This window comes from Hipposideros armiger, unplaced genomic scaffold (assembly GCF_001890085.2).
Source record: "Hipposideros armiger isolate ML-2016 unplaced genomic scaffold, ASM189008v1 scaffold_67, whole genome shotgun sequence".
Taxonomy (NCBI): domain Eukaryota; kingdom Metazoa; phylum Chordata; class Mammalia; order Chiroptera; family Hipposideridae; genus Hipposideros; species Hipposideros armiger.
This window is the reverse complement of record NW_017731417.1, coordinates 3985300-4010093: the sequence shown is the minus strand read 5'-3', so window position 1 is coordinate 4010093 and position 24794 is coordinate 3985300. Positions and strand designations below refer to the sequence as shown.

General features: G+C 39.2%; 1 protein-coding gene across 6 annotated transcripts in view; it reads left to right on the top strand.

Annotated features, from left to right (window-relative positions):
- Positions 1-4256: 4256 nt before the first annotated feature.
- PPP4R3A (protein phosphatase 4 regulatory subunit 3A) overlaps positions 4257-24794 on the top strand; it is a 36599-nt gene continuing 16061 nt past the window's right edge. For 3 of the 6 annotated variants that reach the window (XM_019642318.1, XM_019642316.1, XM_019642317.1), the window contains exons 1-5: positions 5057-5223; positions 10640-10696; positions 15597-15652; positions 19329-19427; positions 23293-23910. In XM_019642318.1, coding sequence (XP_019497863.1) covers positions 5082-5223; positions 10640-10696; positions 15597-15652; positions 19329-19427; positions 23293-23910 — 972 coding nt within the window. In that variant the 5' untranslated portion in view covers positions 5057-5081. Of the gene's footprint in view, positions 5224-10639; positions 10697-12282; positions 12562-15596; positions 15653-19328; positions 19428-23292; positions 23911-24794 lie in introns of those variants that run through there. The other 3 variants (XM_019642320.1, XM_019642319.1, XM_019642321.1) reach the window with 3 other exon arrangements.

Here is a 24794-nt window from a genome sequence, read left to right as displayed (position 1 = left end):
TATGGTAGCCCATGGCAACCCACTGCCACAGGGGCTGCAGCCTATGCCGTCGCCGGCGACTCCCGGCAGCCCAGCTCCAGGTTGAGCTGTTGTTCAGCATCTTAGCTGTGGAGGGCAGTGTCACTAGCCCTCATATGTGGGATCCAAACCGGGGCCCTCTGGTATCCCAAGCCAGTTCTTAACCATCGCGCCACTCGGCCGGCCGGAACCAAAATTTTATCTTGCCAAATGTCATTCTTTATCCCCGAATATCATGAAATTTTTGGACCGAGTTCATCAGTGTGTGAATTCTAGCATCCCAGGTCTCAATTCAAATAATATTAAGTGTGTTAGAAAAGGCTCCCTTTTCTTTTTATGGAGAGTACCACTATTTTCCTCTCCGTGGTTTTAAAATTCTTCACAGTTCACAAAGGAATTAGATAATTATACCCACATATAGAATCTGGTTGGTGTAACACAAATGGTTAAATATATGTCCAATGTCTTTTCATCCCATTCGTAATAGCCATATCTTAGCATGTAGAATTTTATAAATTTCAGAAAAACAGTTCCTCTTCAGCACAATAATTGAAATCTACCCCATGGGCTCTTAAACAAATAGATATCCTTGCCATGAGATGTCGTAATATGCTGCACAATAGTGGCCAGAATCCATAAGTTGGGCAACTTGGACTATGTGCTTTGGATACTGTTAAGTAAATATTTAAAATGTATCTTAAAAATAACATGGTGCTATGAAATAAAATGCTTATAAATGTAATGAAAATGCGAATGTATGATCATATTGGCATCTGCATTTATGGAGAGAATTTAATGATTTCTATTATTCTTACATTCATTGCTGCACACTTTTGGAATTTGAAAGCTCGAAGTGTCATTAAAGATCATCTCATCAGGATTAGAAAATTGAGGCCCAAAGGAGTTTAGTGTCTTATACCAGATCACCAGTTTATTTTTATTTTTTTTAAGGTTTTATTGGGGAATTGGGGAAGGGGAACAGACAAGTTGCTGTCATTTTGTTCTTCAGTCTAGTTGTAGAGGACGTCGCTTCACTGGCCCATGTTAGTATTATCATTGCGCTCTTCCTGGCTGAGGCAGATCAGTCGCCGGCCACCGGTAGGCCACTCACAGCGGTTCTTGGCAGCTCACAACGGCTGCCGGCTGCTCATGCTGGCTTCTGGCTACTTGCTACACAAGGTAGCTTATGGCAGCCCACTGCAGCAGGGGCTGCAGCCTACGCCGTTGCCAGCGACTCACGGCAGCCCAGCTCCAGGTCAAGCTGTTTGTTAACCATCTTAGCTGTAGAGTGCAGTGTCATTGGCCATCACGTGGGATCCAAACCAGGGCCCTGCTGCTCAGAACTGGCATCCCACGCCAGCTCTTCACCAACGTGCCACTCGGCCAGCCCCCAGATCACCAGTTTAGTGGCTGAACTCTTATTAGGGCTCAAGTCTTCTAAGAGTTGGTGCCATGCCTTTCCCCATACAGATACCATTATCTTCACAAACATGTTGGTCATCTATATGGGTGGCGCATTCAGGAGTTGGGCAGTGCAGAATCCAACAGCACTGTTCCTGTCCTTTCCAGGGTTTTTATTTTGAAGCAGGCAACACTATAAAAGGATACACGCAACATGGACAAAGGTAAGTAACATAGAGTAGGTATAAATATTGCATAATGAATTGGCTCCACTGCGTATCTTACAAGTTTATGTTATGCATGAAGTGTTCAGGGGAAAAGCTTAATGTTTAGAGACAGGAGAAATCAGTATCTTATTTAATCCTTACAGCAACCTTAGAAGTTATTATTATTCCTATCTTATGAGTGAGAATACTGAGGCACAGAAAGGTTAAGAAATTTGTAAATGTCACACTGCTACTAAGAGACATGACCTAGATGCAAAATACAACACCTACATCCTTGACCACTGACAATGTATCTCAACATTTTGTGTTTTGCAACCCCTGTTACTGAACTCCATTAGGAATTTTCTTAAATGGTATCACCATTTGTGCATGGTATAGGATAAAGTGGTTCTAAACTATTTATTTACACTGTGATAGTTTTGTGTCAATTTGGCTAGGGCTAGGCAGTAGTATCCAGTTATTCGATCAAGCAGTAATCTAGGTGTTGCTGTGAGGGTACTTTGTAGATGTGATTCACATCTTTGACATTAAGTAAAGAAGATTATCCTCGGTAATCTGGGTGGGCCTCATCCATTTAGTGGAAAGACTTTAAGGCCAAAACTAAGGTTTCCCTGAGGAAGAAATCCTGTCTGTGGACTGTAGTTTAAGTTCCTGCCCAAGAGTTTCCATCCTGCTGCTGACCTGCCCTGTGTATTTCAGACTTGCCTCACCATACCCCACTATTACATAAACAATTCCACAAAATTTCTCCGTGTAGATGTATCCTACTGGTTGTTTCTCTGGTAGAACCCTGACTGATACAACTCAACTGTTATTTAAGATTATATTAAACAGTTCATTTAAACATAATTGTTAATATTACTTGTTACATATAATTTTAAATCTTTTTTCATGTAATAAATAATTCCTATTTATCTTAAAAGTATACTATAAGGAAACATGATCTGTCCACAAATTATATCATTTTTGGTTTGAGGATCAAATAAAGTAATAACGTGAATCAATTTGATGATGTCTTACTATGTCAAAAGTGGACAAAATTGTTGCCACGTCCTCATGCTTGAAATTATTGCTTTTTACTTTTTAGGAAAAACAATTGCTTGCTTTTTAAATTATTATTTCTAGTTTTGCTTATAAATGATGAGCGTCTCAGGCTGCTCTTTGCAAGCATTTCTTTGTATTTGACATGGTAGGGGAGGGAGGACCTAACTTCGGATTTTAAAACTGAAATCCCACATCCTGGAAAAGCCCTCAGCCCTGGTTATGCCATCCAAGCCTCTTTCGGAATAGATGTGTATAACTCAAACTACATTGCAAGTTTGAATATGAAATTCCTGGTAACATTAAACACTGCACATGTCATATCAGTAGCCACCAGCCACATGTGGCTGCCAAGCACTTGAAATGTGGCTGCAGGAACTGAATTTTAAATTTTATTTAAATTTAAAAAAACATACTTGATTCATTCTTGGACAGATTTTAAGTATGTTTGAAATAATTTGAGGATGTGAATCTACTTTTTCAATAAATTTAATGAAATCTCATTACACATCAGGTATTTCCAACAAAAATTTAGCATCCAAATAGAAATTTACACTAAGGGTAAAATACATATCATATTTTGAACTTAGTATGAAAAAAAGGAATTAAAATATTTACTATTTTATTATCTTGAAGAGATTGCATTCAATAAAATACATTATTAAATTTCATTAGTTTCTTCATACTATTTTTTAAGAAGTGGCTACCACAAAATTTAAAATTACATCTATGGCCCAAATTTTATTTCTAGCGGACAACAATGACCTAGATAGCCTGGCAAATGGAAAAAGCCCCCAAAATGGTGGCTGTTATCTACATGAGAGGAATGAGAACCTGATTCCTTTCTGAAGATTAGCCGTGCTTAACATGTAATGTTGAGAATTACTCGTCATTATATAGCATCGCATGTTTTTTGTAGGCCACTCAAGTTCTTTTTGTAACATGGAGAGCTAGAAAATAACTGTTCTGAAAAAGGATAAAGAAAGGAGGCAGCAGCTGGATTGTAAGGTTTTAAAGTTGGCACTTTCTGGTCTTGGTCCCAGGCCCAGAAAATGCCAAGTGTCCCAAGTTCCCAAGTCTCGCTCGCTACAACAGTGCGTGCCCCATAGCAGCTCCCAAGACCTGTGGCTGATCTCTTTGCCAAACCTGTGGCCTTTCCCGGAAGCTTTTCAATTTATTCCCAAAGGAAAACAGCCTGAAGTCAGCAAGACTCCAGCGCCCCCAGAACTCCGCGCTCTGGGTGCCCCAGTGCAGCCCCAAAGGCGGCCCGGAAAGGACACTCGTGGAAGCGGGAGCGCCGCTGGAGAGCCCCAGGCGAAGTGGCCCGGGGGCTAGACAGGGAGCCACGCGGGAAGGCGGCGAGCGGACTCCGGGTCCGAGAGACCAAGCGCGCAGCGGGTAGGGAGCAGGCTGCACAGACGGCCGGAGGCCTGTTCCACGCCCCTTCCGAATCCCCAACCTAAACTGATGACGAACACAGGGTGCGACGGACGCACACACCGCCCAGCGCTCGCACGACAGTGCGTGCAGGGAGCGCGAGGGAGCCCCGGGCCGTCACCGGTGCGACCAGCGTTCCGCCTCCTTCGCACCCGGCGCTCCCGCCACCTTGGCAACTCGGCGCCTGCCAACCGCCTCCGTCCGAGGCTTTCGACGCATTAAGGCTCCCCCGCCTCACTCCTGTCTCTTTAAATGGTGGGACCAACGGGCCGCCCCTGCAGCTGCTGCCTGGGTGGCCCCGCGCGCCGCTATTGAGGGGCGAACCAAGATGGCGGCGGCTTTGGCTCTGTGAGGAAGACGGAAGAGGCGGCGGCAGCGGCAAAGGAAAGGGATTGCCACTAGCCACGAGCGCTCGGCTCCTGGGGGCTTTTGGAGTCTCCCGCCCAGTGGTAGCGGCTGCAGCAGGAGCAGGCGCCCGTCAGCGGCGGACATTTGAAGCAGGGGAGCGGAGCGGAGCCACCGGCTACGGTGGCAGGGTCAGGTATAAGGAAGGAAAACATGGCGGCGGCGGCGGCCTGAGGAGGCGGCGGCGGCGCGGGAAGCGGCTTCGCGGAGATCATGGCGGAGGCGGGAGCAGGGCAGTGACCGTCGCCCCGAGTACCCACCGCGGCGGAGCGGGAGGCCGCTTATCGCTGCGCGCCCCACTCGGGGCGGCCAGGCTCGCCGGGCCTGGACAATAGCGCCGAGCCACCAGAGGCAAGGAAAGGCGGGGGTCCAGAGCTCGGGCCCGCGAGCGGGCCATGCGGGCGCCAGCGCGGCCCCGCGGCGGCCAGCGGCGACAGTGAAGCCGGGGAGCCCTTCGCCTGCGGGCGTCCCCCCGCCTCGGCTCCCTCCTCCCCCGGACCCCTTTCCTGGGCGACTCCGGCGGGGCCTTTGCCCCGGCTCCTGGGCGGCACGATGACCGACACCCGGCGGCGGGTGAAGGTTTACACGCTCAACGAGGACCGGCAGTGGGACGACCGTGGCACCGGGCATGTGTCGTCCGGTTACGTGGAGCGGCTGAAGGGCATGTCCCTGCTTGTCAGGGCCGAGAGTGACGGTAGGTGAACCCCTTCTCGGCGGGACCCTCGCCTCCCCCACGGCCCTGGGCCACCTCCCTGGCTCTTGGGGGGCCAGTGGCCCTCTGCCTACGCGGACGGAGGGGGCGGCTACCGCCTCGGGGGTGGGCGGGCCACGGGTCCCCCAGTCTTCACAGGGGGCGTTCGAAATGTTGTTTTCTCCGAGTGCCTGGTGGCACTTGCGAGGACGAGTGGAGCCAGGCACGTCTGGGCTGTTGCCTGCGAGTGCGGAGGGGTCGGAGCCCTGGCATCCGGAGCCCGGGCTGGGCTGTTCGTTTGCACTCGAGTGACCTTGAGAAAGGCACTGATTAATCCGATCTGCTTCCCTGGTCCACCCATCTGTAAAGCAGGCATGAAACTTTTCCCGGAGCTAAGAAAGTTCTTAGCTGTTTCACTCTTTGGAGAAATAGTTCCCTGTGCTTTTCTTTAAAAAAAAAAAAAAATTTTTTTCCTGTTACATCTTGCCGATCCTGTTGCAGGTGGGCAACACTGGTTCGTGGTTCTGGCAACTACACGCGGCCGAGAAAATGCTTCTTTGCCGTAAGAAGATAGATTTGTGTTTCCCAGTGTTGTCCTTTTTATTGCAGAATTTGGTGTGTAGTGTAACTGTGTAGTCGTCTTTCAAGCTTGGAGTCATTTTATGCGAGCTGTTTTGACTGCTTAAATGTATATCCATAATTTGGTTCAGTTAACAGGTGGGGAAAAGTTGGCAGATAGCTTTAAAACCGTTCCAGTCCGCCCTAGCGCCTATGCTTCACATATTTGGAAACAGCCCTCAAGGTTCAAAGACCAAGTTGTTTTGGAAATAAGTGTTTCACATTTTGAAAGACCTACTCTTTTTAGGGATCGCCACTTACCTCTGTGGCATGTTCATGTCAGGTAAAACTATCTTCAAATTGTTTCTTCTAAAGTTGAAAACCTGTCTTGTTACATTAACCTACAGCCTTGTTACATTAATAGCCAACTATTTCAGCTTATTATGATTGTAGTCGCTGTGTATCTAAATTATTACAAACTCATTTCAAATTTTAATAGGACTCTACTCAACTCAGAAGTCTAATTCCATGAAAAACAAACAAGACTCACCTTTGTGTAATTGAAGACTCCAGGAACATTGATTTCCAATTTAAATTGAAAAATGGTAATTTGGAGTATATTGCCCACAGGTTATCTTAATATGGCTACCAAAATAACTTAAAAGGGGAGAAAAATTATTTCCTTTTGGAGTCGTTTAAAGGGTTTTGAATACATCGAGTATATTTTTGTGAGGCTCATTTGCCTCTTAAAATACAAGTTTGTATGTCAAGTGTTAGTGTGCTTTTGTATGTGACTATCAGAACTATAACCTCTACATCTTTGGATGCTTGGAAAACTTTTTACATAATAAGTTGGAAGGTATGGGCTTTGTATGTTCAGTCTACTTCTTTTGAGATGAAAGCATGTGTCGAGTTGAGATCAATTCTTAGAAGCCTCATAGTTTGAAATAAGGCATATAACTTCACATGGTGTGTTTAATTGGCCTCATACAAAATCTTTCGTTTAAAGTATTTTTAAGCATTATGTCTCAATGTCATACTATCATAGGGAATCATACTCTTCTAATACAATAGGAATCTGGTTTTTTCCCCCCATTTTTATTTTTACCACTTTAGAAATAGCCCCTAACCTCCCTCCTTCCCTTCAGAAGGTTTGGGGTCCTGCAGTAAGGTAAGTTGAATGGCTGAAACAAAATAGATTTAATTTTTAATAGGGAAAGAGAAATGAAATAAATTAACTGATGTGCCCTTGTTAAATTTAAGTTGTAAGGAGAACTAAATCCAAAGAGTGGGCTTAGAAAATTCTAGAATACTTGTGAAATATTGTTGTAAATAATCTTTAGTTTTAGTAACATTTTTTTTTAACAGGAAAGAATAATAAAAATTTACCGAGTGCCTACTATGTGCCAGAGACTCTCTACTTGTGTCCTCTGGTGTAGGAATTATTACTAGCCATATTTTACAGATGGGGAAACTGAGGCTCGGAGAGGCTAAATAACACAGCTTGGTTAAGAAGCAAGATCAGTGTTCATACTGGGTTTGATTGAGATATCTAACTTAAGGCTCGAAACTAGTATTATCAAATATTTAATCACTAACTGTTTACAGTGTGTTTTAAATTTCCATATTGCTGTCTGCTTGCATTTGCTACTTTATACTTACTTAGACTCAAGGTTTATCTCAAAGAAAATGAAAACAATTTTTAGCCTAAAGATATTTAAAATTATGGTTTATTTCCAAGCCACACATAGGAGTTTTTGTATTGACTGCGAGTTTGGGTTATCCATTATTGTGTGCTTTTCCCAATTCTCCATTATAGGTAATTGAGAATTTTCTTTTTATTGTGACGAGCAAAATAGAAAGTGTTTCTGATTGTCTATAAAATGAGTTATTTATCTTGTTAGAGGAGCTTATATACTTATCTGAAAATCAGGATTGCAATTTCTGAATGGAAGTACTTGTGGCCTCCCTGTTACAGGGCACATCTGTCTGGTAAGTATGCTCTTCCCCTAAAGCTGAGTGGCCTGGCACATCTGTAGTCCACCTTGCCTTGGAGGAGATAGATGTCCCACCGAGCTACTGAGCCCATTTTTTGGATTGCATCCTTATTCAGTATAGGTTCCTACTGACAAAATATGTTGTAGGAGGACTTCAGTAAAAATAGGTTACCTCATTTCTCAGATTTTATCGTAGCTATATACCTGCAAAGTTCCATCTTCCAATAAAGATTACTTAGTATTGTTTTTTTTAGTATTGTTCTTTCAGCTTTTGTTGTACCTGTTAACTTGCTGAAGTCAGGGTGATGTCATCCCTTACTTGCTCTCTCACTTTACGTTCAAATCATTATACTCGTCTTTGTTATGGTTTTTACCACCTCCACCTGCCAATTTTAGAATTGATAATAAAATTGGAATTTCTCCACACACTTACAAAGTGTGTGGATGTCTTTGACCACAAAATCATATCCATGCTCTTTACTCTGGATTACTTGCCAAGCATCAAGAAAGAATAATGTCTTAGTTTTTGGTTTTTACCTTAAGTTTTGTAAAGTATGTTTTTATATTTCAAAATAGTTTTATGTATTATCTGACTTGACTATTTCATAGTTAAAAAGGATAAATTCTCACTGTTATTCGAGGCATGGGGAAATGTTTTGTTCAAGGTAGCTCTGTTAGCTAATGGTAAAAACGAACCCTGTGCTTCTAGAACCTGGTTGTAGGTAGATCTTCGTCTCCCTCTATGATGATTAGAAAAGGAAGTCAGTACACTTGGGGTGGGGAAAAGTCGTTTTTGTTTTGTTTTGGCTGTTGTGGTGAGAGAAATAAACAGAAATAGCAGCTTTTTTCTTTTTTTTCTTTTTTCTCTTTTTTGCTATTCTTACATATCAGTTAGTATAGACTCTTGCATACAGGAAGCATTCTGGATGTAACTACCAAGATGAGCTCAGAGTTAGTACTGAGAGAAATATTTCATTTGAAAAGTTGATTTAAACACTTTTTGTTTCTTGTGTAGACCTACTTTGTAGAAAATTAATATGCTTAGGAGTGACTAAACCCTTAGTTATTTTCTGTAGCATGTGATAACTGAAAGTTTGAGGGCCATCAACTACAATACATTGGGTATAGGTGATGGGGCTGGAGTATAGTGAAGGCTTGACAGGTATGGAACCTTTTAATGTAATGCTACTAATTTTTTTTCTAAACTTTTGTTTCAGTTTTTAAATGCCATGTGTAATCTGTGGACCACAAAAATCAGGAGAGAGGGACTTGGAACACAGACCTGCTGTATAGGTTTAAAGTATACACTATCTCCTATCCAGATGAGATTTTGGACTTCCATTAACTCATTTTTGATGGTGTTTTCTTCCTACTAATGAAGCACAGTATCCTGACCTTAGCTTTGAGCATTGATAACAATATACTGGAGAAGCCCAGAAGTTGAACTGCTTACTCAGGAGTGACAGAGCTAGAGCTGTTCATTCTGAAATCCTTAAGTGTTGATCCGAATCGAAGCTGAGGCCTTAACACCAAACCAGATACTCCCATACGACCTGAATCTGATTGGTTGGTTGATATAAAAATAGAACCACAGAAGTTACAGAAACTTTATAATATTTCATTTTTCCAGTGAAAGGAGATGATATCTTTTAAACAAGTAAATTTTCCAGCTAAATAAAACTGTACCAGATTAAAAATCTCAGCAATTTTCAGGGAATGTTTCCTAAATGTATGTTAGCGTGTTTTTCTTAAGCAGTATAATGAATCTGTGTTGGTCAGTATTTCATTTGTAATATATTTCTGGATCATCGTTACCAATAATTTTTCTACTATTCAGTGCAGTGATGCCAGTGAAATTACATTCTGTTCATGTACTAAAACAACAAGTGTTGAGTGCTGGTTATGTACTAGATACTGGGATAGGCACTTTAATATAAATACTCAGGTAATACAGCAACCCTGTGAGGTATTATTTTTTCTGACCCTAAGTCTTGTCGTATTAATTCTTTGAATAGTTTAGTTTTGTGGTCTTTTCCTGCACCCCACCAGAAATCTAGAATTTTTTTAAAATGTAAAATCTTTCCATTTAAAAATATTTGCATGAATTCAGTGTATGAATATGTTTGTTAGACTAGGAATCAAACAAGTTGTCTGCTGGCTGGTTTAAATCCAGGCTGATTTAAACTCTTTTCAAGTGATATTTTAGTCTGCACTACCAACAACCACCCCACTCCCTGGAGGTGTTTGTTTTGTTTTGATGGGGTGTTTTGGGGGTTGGCAACACGATACCAGAAAAACTTGCACATTTCATTTTACAGGAGGAACCAAGATGTCATGAAGCAGGGAGTGAACATTTTTAGTGACCTAATTATTTATAATCATAATTGTACTATTTGTTTTATTGTTACTTTTTCTTGCTGTCAGTGTTTGACAGCTTCTATCTGCAGTTGTCTTGGTGATGGTCTGAGTGGCATTTCCTCCTCTATACTATTGTTCCCCATTTCCTGAGTGTACAGACCTCCTTTTGTCAGTATATTTGGGGCATCAATTTGTGTCAGGATACACAGATCTATCTCCTCCAAAAGTAGCATTGTATTCCACTATATATTTATTTCACACAGTACACTGTTGGTGGCAGAGAGTAGCATTTCTCAAACATTTTTCCTCAGGATACCTTTATACTCTTAAAATTGAGGAGCCCTAAAAGCTTTTGTTTATGTGGATTGTATCAATTGATATTTACTATATTAGAAATTAAAACTAAGACTTTGAAAAGCTTTTCTAAAACGAGAAACATGGAAGAGTGTCTGTCACCTTACATTTTTACAAATCTCTTTAATGCTTGGCTTAATTTGTTTTTAAAGAAGGAGTATCATCTGCATTCAGTCTGTTGCAATATCACAGTATGGACACTGAGAAAAGTAAGTGTGAAAAAATGCAAATACCCTCTTAGTAATATGATAATAGTTTTGATTTTCCAGACCCTTTGAGGGCCCTACAGTCTGGGAACAGCTGGTGTAGAGATTGTTTCTAGTTTTTTACCATTACAAACACTGCCAATGTCTTTATTCATATACTTGGCACCTATGTGAGGATGTAAGTTAATTTCCTAGAAGAATTGTTGGACTAAAGAGTGGTATCTGTTTAAAAGCTTGCTAGATAAAGATAAATGACCCTCTAACATGGGGCTGCTGACTTTCAGTCTTAGTAATAGTAAATGAGAATAAAGGATCCTCATTTATTTTTGAAGACATATATGTGCAAATGTGGACTTGGAGGCCTATCAGAACTTCTTTGGAATTGACTGACAAGCATTTGCTGTCAGGAGTACGCTTTAGTTCACCTAAGGATGGTTGATTTTGCTAGTGGTCAGATTCTGCAACGACAAACTTAATTACATGTACTGATGCATTCCCCTTAGCTTGATCACTCTCTTGATTTTTCTTTGGTCTCCATATTTCCTTCCCAATCATTCAGGTTGGATGTGGGAAGGCCTTTCTCAAGTCTTGATATTGAAGTTTGCTGTGTAGGGTTATCTTGCTGTGGTCTGTGTGACAGTGTCTTTCTCAGATGTGTGAGGAGGAGGTGTCACTGGGAGGGTGAGTGTGAATTCCTCTTGGGGATAAGGGCATCAGTTTTATTGGACAGGATGAATGTGATTCTCAAATAAGTTGGGGTGGGGAGCTGTCATGCATGTGTGCTTCAGGTATTATTAAGATATACTGGACCTACTGCTTATCAAAAGCATGTGTATCCCTTAATAAGAGCCTTTTCTAGGCCTCCCTTGATGTTGCTTCAGGTCTCCTACTAAGGATCATCTTCCGCATTTCTTCCATTGTCTCTGCTACCATGATGAATGCCTGTCACCTACAGTTGAACTCTACATCCACAACCATAGCCATATATCACTAGGATGGAATTACTGTTCCCAGTACTGTAGCTATAGAGACGGATACAAATACATTTGTTGGGGGGAAGGATGGTGTTAATGCATATTAATACTCAGCTGGATCTCTTTCAGTTGACTGGAGATGTGCTCATAACTTGGTCTGATAGAAACTAGGAACCTAATAGATGGACTAGAAGTAGGTCTTGTCATTATTATCTTCCTTAGCCCCCAGTGTAAAAGGCTGTTTGCCATGTTCCATCCTGGACAGCCTCTGCTGCTTAGGGAACATGGGGTTTGGGGACTAGAACTGGAGTTTCTCAAGGGGTCTGTTAGACCACAGCCCTGGTATGTGGCTGAAATGGGTTTCAGGAAAGATACTTGCCTCTTACATCTTAGTGGCCCAGAAAAAAAGGATCAACTTGGCCAACACCAGTATCTTCTTGTTTTAGCCAGGGCTTCGGGTCGGAACACTTCAGACCTGCAACTGTGATTTTTCCTTTGTAATCACCCTGAAACTGTAACACTACCGAGCAAGCTTTGAAGCAAATGCAAAAGGAACTGGTACTTAAAAATAATAGTTATACCATTGCCAGTTTTGTGTTTTGTTTTAGCAGCTGCCAAGTCAGTGCTTTCTTGAAAGCACAACTTGAAATAACTCCAACCCCCTGTGCCATGTGGTGTTTATCCCTTCTCTTAAACTTAAAAAAATAAAACGCAACAACTTTCAAGTATAATATGTACATCAAAAAGGCACACAAATCCTAAGCTTGATGAATTGTCGCAAAGCACACAGATGAAGAAACAACAAACAACAGAGCCAGCACTCTGGAATCGTCTCCTCACCCCCACCCCCACCTGCTAACACTGTAAAACCACAACCTCACTTCTGACACACAGGTTAGTTTTTGCCACTTTTTGAACTTGATAGAAATGAAATTATATTGTATATACTTTAGTCTGAAGCATTTTTCATTCATGTTTGTAAGGTTCAAATGTGTTGTTTTATTCACATTTGGTTAATTAACATTGCTATATGATGCGCCTTTTGAGTATTTATTTACATTTTAACTTTTAAAAACAGCATTCACGTGCCATATAATTCACCCAACGTATGTAATTAATGTTTTTTAGTATATTCACAGGGTTATGCAACCATCATTACAATCTAATTTTAGAACATTTTGTCCTCTCTAAAAGAAATAAATAATGTACCCATTAGCAGTCATTACCCATTCACCCCCCCCTCTGCTTCTTGTCAACCCTAAACAACCACTGATCTCAGATCTTTCTCTAAATTTGCATATTCTGAACATGTCACATAAATGCAGTCACACAGTATGTGGTTTTTTTGTGACTGGCTTCTTTCATTTATAATGTTTTCAGGGTTCATCCATGTTATAGCATGTATCAACTTCATTTCTTTGTAGAGCTGAATAGTATTTCATTTTATTTATCCATTCGTCCATGTTGGGACATTTGGATTGTTTCTACTTTCTCACTTTTATGAATAATGCCGCCATGAACATAGGTGTACACGTGTTTGTGTGGATATATGTTTTCATTTCTCTTGGGTATATACCTAGGAGTGGAATTGTTGGTAACTAACTTTCTGAGGAACTGCCAAACTGTTTCCAAAGTGGATGCCTTTTTACGTACTCATATAAGCCAAATGTGTGAGGGCTCCAATTTCTCCACATGGCTGTCAACACGTGTGTCTGTCTTTGATTATAGGCATCCTAGCTGGTGTGAAATGATACCTTATTTGTGCTTTTGTTTTGTATTTCCCTAATATGTTGAACATCTTTTCATGTTTATTGTCTATTTGTATATCTTCTTTGGAGAAATGTCTCTTCAGATCCGTTGTCCATTTTTATTATTGGATTATTGGATTGTCTTTATTATTGAGTTGTAAGAGTTATGGATAACCAGTCCCTTATCAGATATATGATTTCCAAATAATTTCTCCCATTCTGTGAGTTGTCTTTTCACATTCCTTGACAATATTTGTAGCACAGATGTTTTCAGTTTCGCTCACGTCCAATTATGTATCAGTGATTTCCAGTGATTTTTCTTTTGGGTAGGTTGTGCTTTTGTGCAGTTTAACTTGTAAAGAGGCATTACTCAGTTTGGTTTAATGACACTAGACACCTCTTGCATCTTCTGAAATGTTATAAAGTAATTCAGTTGCTTCCTTCACTCTATTATCTTATATAGTTTTCGAGAGAGAGTTTGTTCTTGAGGACATGATATATTTCAAAGTAGGTTATTTTGGAATGTATTTTCTGATAGAAGCCATCTAATTATATATATATGCCATGACTCATCTTTAAAAATAAGTTTAATCTATAATGTACCTGACATGCTCTGTGATCCCATTGGGAAATAATAGAATGCAATTTTTGTTCTAGTAGTTAAAACAATGAAAGAATATTTACAAAGATAATTGGAGACTTTTAATACTTTTAAGGGACTCTAGACATTGAGTTCATTTGCTTGCTGTTTTCTTGTTATGAATGTATCACTGCGACAATTCTTAATTACCAAAATAAAAATCCAATAATTGTGCATATAAAAAATTGAAGAGGCACTGGAAAATTTTGATTATTCTGGCAAAAGTTAGAAAAAGAGGAAGAAGATTAAACAGTATTTCCTCTAGAACGTGAGCATATTTGTCTGAACTTCAGCCAAAAATAGTAAAAAGAAAAGGGCCTAAAGAAATGAGGTGCTGGGGATATAGGTGGGAAAAATATGGAGACTGTTTAGTTACCTTAAGTACAGAGAGGAAAAGAGATAGATTTGGGGTTAAGCAGCCTAGACACAGTGGGAGGATTAGAGTGAGGTGGGAAGCTGTTTGGGTGCATAGGGTATTTGCAAATTAAGTCATTACAACTTGGTAAATGTTGGTATTTTACCATATCTAGTATCACTTAGCACTATTATTAGAATATCAGCACATAGTAGTAAATGGTCAGTAAATCACCACTATGAACAGTATCATAAAATTAGTAAACACATTTTAATATAAAAGCAAGCTAATAAAATCTGGAAATGTTAAGAGTAGCCTCTTCTCAACTGGCTAACTACTATTTGGAATGGGAAAGCAAATGTTAAGTGTTATATGAGAAGAAATGAAAGCTTTGGATGAGAGACAGGTGCAGAGAAACCTGCTTCTTAGGCATTTTGGGTCAGAATCTGTCTGTAGCACATTGGGGGATAAACTGGAACTTGTCAATGAGGGAAGAGATGTAAGGGTAGTCTTAAATTTTGCTCTTTGTCACAAAGCAGCATTTGTTTTCTAAATATTATGAGTCTTATGATACTGCCAGGAGTCGGGGCAGGGGGACAGAAATGTGTAAAGCAACTTATTATGAGAAACAAATTGAGTATTTGAAGATGGAGAAGTGTAATTCCTGTATTAAGAAACAGAAATATGAATCTTTCTGAAGGTGAAGCATAATTTGGGGATATACTTGAGCTATGTGTGGATCATATACTTGATGTTTTCAAACTTTTGCAAATGAATTATCATTTCCAGTCTTGAGAGACCAGGTTCTATTATAATGCTTACTTGAACTTTTAAGGTATTACTCTAAGTAATAATGTATATCAAAGATTTAAACCCCAATTATCTGGCTTCATGCTGTGTTGTTTCACTACCCTGTGCCATCCATAAGTTGTTAGATTTCTACTACTGTCTTGTACTCTTCAGATGATTTTTCTTATTAAAAGTAAACATGTACAAAGCAGGCCTTTCTTAGTTTACAAGTTATTATATTTAAGCTTGTATTTTTAAAAAATATTTCCTTAACTGAAGTTGTATTCATGTGTGCATCAAATGTACAGAAAATCAAATTGTGTGTATTTAAGGGAATATATAATTTTGCTGCTTTGCAATTACATAATGGAATGTCTTTTCTTTTTCTGTTTCCTAGGCTCTCTACTTTTAGAGTCCAAAATAAATCCTAACACTGCATACCAGAAACAACAGGTAAAAATTGGAAGATGTTGTTTTATCTTGCATATTATCCTCTCACTTTGGTGATTAAATGAAAATTTACCACTTGATTCCTTACAATGAAAAATTCAAAACAGATTATTACATGCTTTGCCAGTCTAATTCTAAAATGTGATTTCTACCAATCTTTAGTATATAAAGCAATAATTTCAAATAAAAAAACTTGATGTAATCAAACATGTTCCAGATAGTCTAGCAACTGAGCCTTAATTCTCAAAAATTAAAACAGCAGTTATCTTGTTTCTACCTAGTAAAAAAAAGTGGCCACTGTTGTAATCAGCTGCTAACACAGCTAAAGAGTAGAAACGCCTTCTTTTGCTGTTGCAGATGTTAGTACAGAAGGAATATTTGTATCCCTTTGTAGCAATTCAGTGGGGACCAGATTCTGATTGCTTACATAGCCTGAAGAGGACCTTGTAATGATGTTAGTTTTTAAGGCACCTTCAATTTGAGTACACTCTTGCACCCTTCTGATGTGCAAGAGATTAACTGAAAGTAAATCTTTCTCTCACTTAGTACCTACAAGGTGTGATCAAACAATACAGTGAACGTTTAATAAAAAAATAAAATTTACAGTAAAAGACGCATTGTCATTAATCCTCCTCAGAATATTCCCTCTCGCTTTGAAAACACTTATCCCATCATTCTTGCCACTTTCTGAAGCAGTTCTGGAAGTGCTCTTTGTGAGTGTCTTTAGTTGCATTGTTGTGGCTGCCTCGATGTCCCGAATCATTTTGACTTTGGGGAAGAGCCAGAAGTCACGGTGCCTGATCTGGTGAATAAGGTGGATGACACAATGGGTGACATGGAACCTTTCTGTTGTGATCACAAAATACAATGAATGCTGCTGCCGAGTGCCATCCAACTGAAAGGCAGGCTCTTCAATATGGGAAGTGGTGCATCTAACCTTAGTAATAATGTGTGACAAGTTTCAACTTGTTCAGTGCTGTCAGTTGGGTGTGAGCTACGGTTCAGTGAAGGTGTGGTTTAAAGTATGCCATAAATCATCCTCCATCATGACTACGCTCCATGTCACACAGCACTTCTGGTATGGCAATTTCTGTCAAAAACATTATGGGAGGGCCGGCCGACTGGCTCAGTTGGTTAAGAGCTCACTCGAGTTTGAGCTCTGAGCAACAGCAGTTCGATTCCCTGTCCGAGCTGAGTTGCCGCTGAGCTGCCAACAAGTGGCAGGATGTCTCAGCTAAAACAAACAAACAAAAACCATTACGGGGTGTCCTCATCCATCTTATTCATCGGATCTGGCACCGTGTGACTTCTGGCTCTTCCCCAAAGTCAAAATGATTCAGGACATTCAGGCAGCCACAACAGTGCAACTAAAGACACTTAAGAAAGAGGACTTCCAGAACTGCTTCAGAAAGTGGCAAGAACAATGGGAAAATTGTGTTCGAAGCAAGAGGGAGTATTCTGAAGGGGATTAATCACATGGGTAGTACATGGGAAAGCTGATATTAGCTCCTAAATTTATTTAATGGTGATTAATTTGTCCAAAAACATTGGTACAGTATGAAATATTTTTCTGATATTTTAATGGTCTATTAACACTTGCATTTAGTACTCTTAAGAAAACATTTAGATTGGTTGGAATGATTGGAGACTAGAGTATTTGTCTTTGGTGTTATACTTAAATACATAAATTCATGTTTGGAGATTTCAGTCAGCTGAAGAGTAAAAGCACACCCTAAAAAAAAGGAAGGATTGAGTCTATTTTGAGGATGAAGGAACAGATCTATGTCTTAACCTATAAGTTACTGGATGATAAGCAAGGTCATTTGGTGAAAATTAGGCTCTTCGAGGGAAACAGAAAAGCAAGTCATGAAAATTTTCTAACTTCCAAATTTGTCAAGTGGGTAATTAACAGCGTGTGTGTAGCTGTACCCTGATTTAAGCCTCCAAATGATTCTGAATATACATTGTAGCAGAGCAGTTGCTTACAGGTATGTGTTAAATCTACCTATTACTAATATGATACTGGTTTTAGGCTTGTTCCAGTGGGGTCATAGTATCACCAATTTTCATAACAGTGTGTATTATACCCATTTTAAAGATGAAGAAGCTGAGGCTCAGGGAGGTTACCCACCTGACTAATTTCTGCCATGTTGATCTTACGGTGTTCACGTAAATTATTTTCAACCTGAACAAGCTACTCAGTCACTGTGGAACAGATTGCCTGCCTGGGATCTGTGATCTCAAGAAGTCTTTGAAGATAGTAGAAAGGGGCCTTGAGTTCTTTTTTAAAATTCTGACTAAGATTGTGGATTTCCCCTATCAGTAATGCTTCATAGCCTGATCAAATGAGCATTTATATACTTCTGGCTGGCATCACTTTAGTTCACTGGGAGACTATTTGTCTAATGATAGACAGTTATATACTTGACTGAACAGAGTTAATATGCAATTTAGCAGACATTTTTAAACATGGGTTCCATTTGTGTACAATGAAAGGTGTCCTTGATAGCAAAGAAAATGCCACAGTAGAAACATAGGTCCTTTAAGGTACCTTAAAGATAACCTAGTTATGTTTCCTCCTTAATACAGGAACTTTTATCACCCTGATAGATACTCAGCCAACCTTTGCTTGGCTCCTTTCAGTTATTTATTGGTTGGATTGAATTACTGTTTTCTTTATATAGTACTCAAATCCATCTAACTCTTAACTTCTTACTCCTAATTCTTCTCTTTAGACCATCTTGAAAAAAATGCTACCTGATAATGTTATGTTAGGCTTCTTTTTAAAAATGTAACTCTCCCTAGTGCCAGTCAGCATTTCCTATAGAAGATGATTCATAGACCTCTCTCAATGAGAGGACCTTTTTTTTGAAATGGTTGATTGTTGTGAAACAGTATATGTTTATTTACAGTCAGTATGTTTGAAAAGATACCTATACCCTATAAATATTTTTATTATACTATGCATACTGTAGAATACATACTATTTTGTACTACAGGGAATATAAAATGGTCTCAGTATTGTAAGTATAGTGTCTTGCTGAGATTATGTCTTAATAAAAACTATTGAATGGTTTATTAAACTTACTATCATTAAAAAAATTAAAGTGTTTGAATAAGAGTGAAGGCGTGGTAGGTTGTAGGAGTGTCTTGCTTCTTGAACCACAGTACTGGTGAAGGTTAAAACCTCTGTCTAGGTAAATGCTCACATATTACGAGTTTAGCCATTTTCAAGGGCTTCATGGCCCAAGTGTGCCCCAGGTAAAGAACACTTGATGTTGACAATAGAAGGAGGAACTAGGTTTATTAATCCCATCCTCCTAACATGCCCTAGTTTTTATTAAATGCCCAGACTTTATCTTTAGGCATTTTGACTAGAGCATAAAAGGTAACTTAATGTGCAAGCATAGGTTTGATATAATATTTACTTTGTATCTTTTAGTACATTTAGATGGTGTGTCATTTTGTAGTGGTTTTTATATACTGGTTAAACTTCTTAAGGAAAACAGTTTTCATTTTATAGGTTGGATAAAATGAGGTATTGGTAATTACCAGTATCAATGTTGCCAAAAGTAAAAATGAGTACTGTTCTCAATTCCTTGTTGCTTTATTCGTTTGCCTTATACTTTGAAGTAGTTTGTGATAATGTATGTTAATCAGACATTTCTTTTCTCTCAAGGATACTTTGATTGTGTGGTCTGAAGCCGAAAATTATGACTTGGCTCTTAGCTTTCAAGAAAAAGCTGGATGTGATGAAATTTGGGAGAAAATATGTCAGGTAATTTCAAAAATTAGAAAATCAACATATTCTCTTAAAGTGTTTTGGTTTTTGCTATGCTTTCAGCTAATGCCCAGGATTTTAAATAAATAGACAAACATTTTGTATAGATCTCTAAATTCACTGCTTTCTGCGAAAAAGATTGATTTATAGGAAAATGCAACCTATTAACTCCAAACTATCCATCCAGACCTTTGCTCCCCTATGAGTGCTCACTTGCATCTCAGATGCAGTAACCGAACATAATCTGACTTAGATCTGTTCATTCTCCCATCGCCCTCATCTCAGTAAATGCCATCCAGTTGCTGAAACCAGAAATTTGTGGGTCGAGTTTATCCTTCCTTCACCTCTTATACCCATCCAGTCCCTCAATTACAAATCTTAAATCCATTTACTTATCTTCATGGTCACTGTCACAGTTTTACTAAGTCACCATCATTTCTTGCCTGGTTATTGTTTTCATCTTGCCTGGTCTTCCCAAAGTGATCTTTTTTAAAATGATCATATCACTCTTTGTTTAGTAATTTCTTGACTTTCTGTCTGTTCACCCTCATCTTGCATATTCTCAGTTGATTCTGGAATTTCCTAGTGACTCAAGTGCCTCAGTGTAGTGACATATCTCCAGTCTTGTGCACGCACATTTTGTGCACGCACATTTTGTGCACTCTGCTGGCTTAAGCCGATGACTTGTAATGGACTCATTTAGATCTTGCATCCTAAACACAGTGTCTTTATCTCCACATTTATTTTAGCTGAAGAGTAATCTTCAGCAGATTCCTTGATTCACTGGTTTCAAGGTGTGGTCCTCAGACCAGCAGCTGGAGCATGGCCTGGGAACTGATAAAAATGTAAATCATGAGACTCCCCTTCCCCCTTCCCCTGCCCAATCTCAGATCTACTGAATCAGAAATTCTGGGAGTGGGTAGCAGTAATTATATTTTAATAAGGCCTCTAGGTCAGATAGTCTCTGTCAAGAGCGAGATAGTAAGTAAATATTTTAGGCTTTGTGGACCAAACTGTTTAACAGCTATTCAGCTCTACTGCTTTAGTGAGAAATAGCCATAGATAACAAACATAAATGGCAGGGCTCTCTTCATGTAAAATTGCATTTACAAAAACAGGTGGTAGGCCAGGTTTGGCTGTAGTTTGTCAAGCCCTGCTTTGGGCGATTCTGATGCTCCCTGAAGTTTGGGAGCCACTGCCTTAATAGCAGCCACAGTGTCCTTGAGGCACAGTTTTTCCTTAACTTGTAGAATATATTCTGCTATGTATTCTACTCAGCTGTGTTTTTCATAAATTACCTGTCAAGTGGTTAGTTAACCTCCCTCCCTTCTCTTAACATGTAAGAGCCTAACATTTATATCTGAATGCCTTCTTCATGCTTTTTTTTTGCTTTCTGCCCCATACAGTTGTTTTTATTAGCATATTCCTCTAGATTTTTGTCCTGTGGAGTTCCCACATAAAGATGAAATTAATGAGCTTGGGGTATGCTAAAATTATTAGCACCCATTATTCAGACAAGTCTAACTTTCCTTCACCTTTCTGAGTTGAACAGTTGCACCCTGGACACAACCTTCTATTAGACCAATCTGCACTCAGTATGTTACTACTGTGTTTCCCCGAAAATAAGACCTAACTGGAAAATAAGCCCTAGCATGATTTTTCAGGATGCTTGTAATATAAGCCCTACCCCAAACATAAGCCCCAGTTAAGATCGTCAGCCAGACATGTCTGTTTCAATAAATGTAGATTTTTGTACATGAATAAAGGAATAAATGTAGATTGTTGGAGCAAAAATTAATTTAAGACCCGGTCTTATTTTCGGGGAAACACGGTAGCATGCCTAGTGCTCCTTTAATATATTGTCTCATCTTCACTGTGGTTTCTTCTTAGTCTGTAACAACATAAATTTTTCAGCCATCTTCACTTGGGGCACAGGTGATCACTCTGGCTATTTTGTTTTTTTTCTGATCTTACCCTGCAACTTTTACATAGTTTCTGTTTAATATTTCGTTTCTCAGTCACTCTTTTATGATACTGTCCATACTTCTCAATCATTATTTCTGGATCCTGGCTTATTCTAGATAATTCACTATATTTTGCTCTCTGAGATCTTACATGTTCCTCAGTTTCTTGAACCCTACTCACCATTCTTTGAACTGGAATACACTCTTGCTAGCAGTTATGTCTGGGTGCATCTTTTTCCTTTTTATATTTTTCATGGTCTTCACATTCTCATTTTCTTCATATCTGTTTTCTAAGACAGACTTTTAAGAGTTATCCTTTCCCTTAATGAAAGCGCTCTCATCTAGCTTAGTCTGCCTTTCTTTTGTTTCCATTCTTCTATTGCTCTTGTTCTGAAAGACAGACTGAAACATATTTGTCAAATTGCACAATTCCACCTTGATTCTCTGAGATCAGATTCCAGGAGTATCCTAAATGCAGGCCCTTTTGATTACTTTCTTAACCTTCATATTTGCAAATTAGCTCAAAAAGATTGCATTTTCATTACAGGAAGGGCTCTTGTCCCTTTTCATTTTTTAATCAAATGCTACCATTTTTCTGTAGGTAAAGCCATTGCTTGAGTATTAGGAATCTAAGTCTATGAGAGCTTATGTAACTAACAAATCCAGAGCCAACTTGAGACTGTGCCAGGTACAAGCTGTGAATGTGCCTAGGCTCCTTTGAGTGGGGCTGCCCACTGGGTTAAGGTCAAGACCATATCACCTTGCAGCATATTTCAAAACATGTTCCAGGCCTTCTTCCCTTCCAGTATCCATCTGCAGTATCTCTTTGCAGTTTAGGTTTCTTGGCCATTACAAATAAGGCCTAATTTTTCTGTACCCTTAACCTTCAACTTGGCCTATTGGGCTGTTTTAATGGCAGTGTCTCAAGTTATAGGGCCAAGAAAGCAAAACTGGTTTCATTTCAAAATATGTCCTTGATCTTTTGTAAAAATATTCTTTTACAACTTAAAATGTATTCAGTTGTGAAGATTTTTAAGTTATTAATATCTTTTTATAATGAGAGCCCCTACACTGACATAAAGGTGGGATGTTATGACAAATGTTAGGACTTCTAGGGGATCACAAAAGCTACAGATGTGGGTGTGTAGACAGGAAAACTTTTCCATGGTTTGGTCACCTAACTTTTAGCAGATACTCTTGGGGGATAGCTCTACTACATATAAGTTGCAGTTACTTTTCTGTGGTTTCATTTTTGTGTGGCTGCATTTGTTTCCCACCCAGTTTTTCTTAATCATATTTTTGTGCTACCAACCAGTGTTTATAGCAAAACTTTGGTCCAAAGCCTGTTTGTACATGCTCTTTGGCCCTTGATTTCTAGAATTGACAATAAGTATTTTCCTTGTTGCTTACAGTTCATGTATTTTCTATGGTCACAGCGTTATGATATTTGATATTTATTTCAACTTGGAGGAGTTTGGCTGTCCTGGAGCATGTGCTGTGAATGTTTCTGAGACTTGTCCTGGTCTGTTGGAAAAGAGGGCCGTGGGTATAAGTTATGAGTGGATGTTTTAGCATCAGGCCTCTGCATTGAGGGTCTGCAGGGCACTCTTTCTTCACAGTTAGTTTAGCATATCCTAAAATGTTTGTCGCTGGTAAACCTTGAACTTAGGAGGAAGCTCATCCCATCTCTGAACTTTGAACTTCCTTCCTTAAATTGAAAGTATATATGATCTGTAGAAATGTAACTTAGAAAACTAGGCAGTTGGGTCAAGTTTGAAGGAAAGTCTTAAACTTGAAAATTATTGTTATAGTTTTCTTATAACATCTCTTGTGTTCATGTAAGTATCATTTAGATTTGCTGACTAAATTGTGTCACTTATATGAATCTGATTTAATAGGTTCAAGGAAAGGACCCTTCAGTGGACATCACTCAGGACCTTGTAGATGAATCTGAAGAGGAGCGTTTTGATGATATGTCATCGCCAGGTTTAGAATTGCCATCTTGTGAATTAAGTCGCCTTGAGGAAATTGCAGAACTTGTGGCATCATCTTTACCTTCCCCCCTGCGTCGTGAAAAACTTGCACTAGCACTGGAAAATGAGGGTTATATTAAAAAGCTCTTAGAGCTTTTTCATGTGTGCGAGGATTTGGAAAATATTGAAGGACTGCACCACTTGTATGAAATTATCAAAGGCATCTTCCTTTTGAATCGAACTGCTCTTTTTGAAGTTATGTTCTCCGAGGAATGTATAATGGATGTCATTGGATGCTTAGAATATGATCCTGCTTTATCACAACCACGAAAACACAGGGAATTTCTAACAAAAACAGCCAAGTTTAAAGAAGTGATTCCCATATCAGATCCTGAGCTGAAACAAAAAATTCATCAGACGTACAGGGTCCAGTATATACAAGATATGGTTCTACCTACCCCTTCTGTCTTTGAAGAAAATATGTTATCAACACTTCATTCCTTCATCTTTTTCAATAAGGTAGAAATTGTTGGTATGTTACAGGTAAGTTTTAGCATTCTTTTTTCTACTTAAGAAGATACCTACTTGATTGATACCATTTAAACTTAATTGTTTTTAGCAGAAGTAATTTTCTGTTCCCTTTAAATACCTAAATTTTCTTTTTACAGACGGTATGCCCAGTCTCTCAGGTCTGGTGTTTTAAGGTGTTTGCATCAGAATTGCCCAGGCTGCAATTTTCTGGATTCCACACACACGCACATGCGCACGCACCCCCACCCACACACAAAACACAGATTCAAAATCTCTTGTGAGCTGGCCAGTAATCTGCATTTGTAACACCCCCAAAGTCAGAGAACCTTTCGGTATATTATCCCATAGTGTGTGAATTAGTCTATTCTCTAACTGACAGAGAAGTTTGCACAGTGCAAAGATTTGTGAATTGTGTAACTCCAGGGTTTTTTGTTTCTTTGATGCCCGTGATATTGCAAGAATTACAGATATGTGACATGACTTGAAAGATATATAATAAATAGCCTTACTAAGCTCACAAACAAAAAATTATTTGAAACCTGGATTTGTTAAATAAAGGAAGGCAAATAAGAGCTGCTTGGTAGCACATGTTACAAATAAGGCAGGAGTTTAATTTTCATGTCTGTTCCTTTTTAGAAAATTGTATTTTCAGTGTCCTTGGCCTTTGTCACTTTAAAAATAATAATAAATTAAAATACAAAAGTCAATTTTACCAAAACTGTTTTCCTGGAACTAGTAATTCCAGTTCGTGTTGACTAATTTGACATGTTTTCCATTCATTTAAGACAGACATGTAAACAAAAAATATAGACAATACAGCCTGGTGAGTATAGCAGTAATCCTCTGTACAGTGTATTGTGATCGATAATGGAGGAGGGAGAAGGGTTTGGTACTAA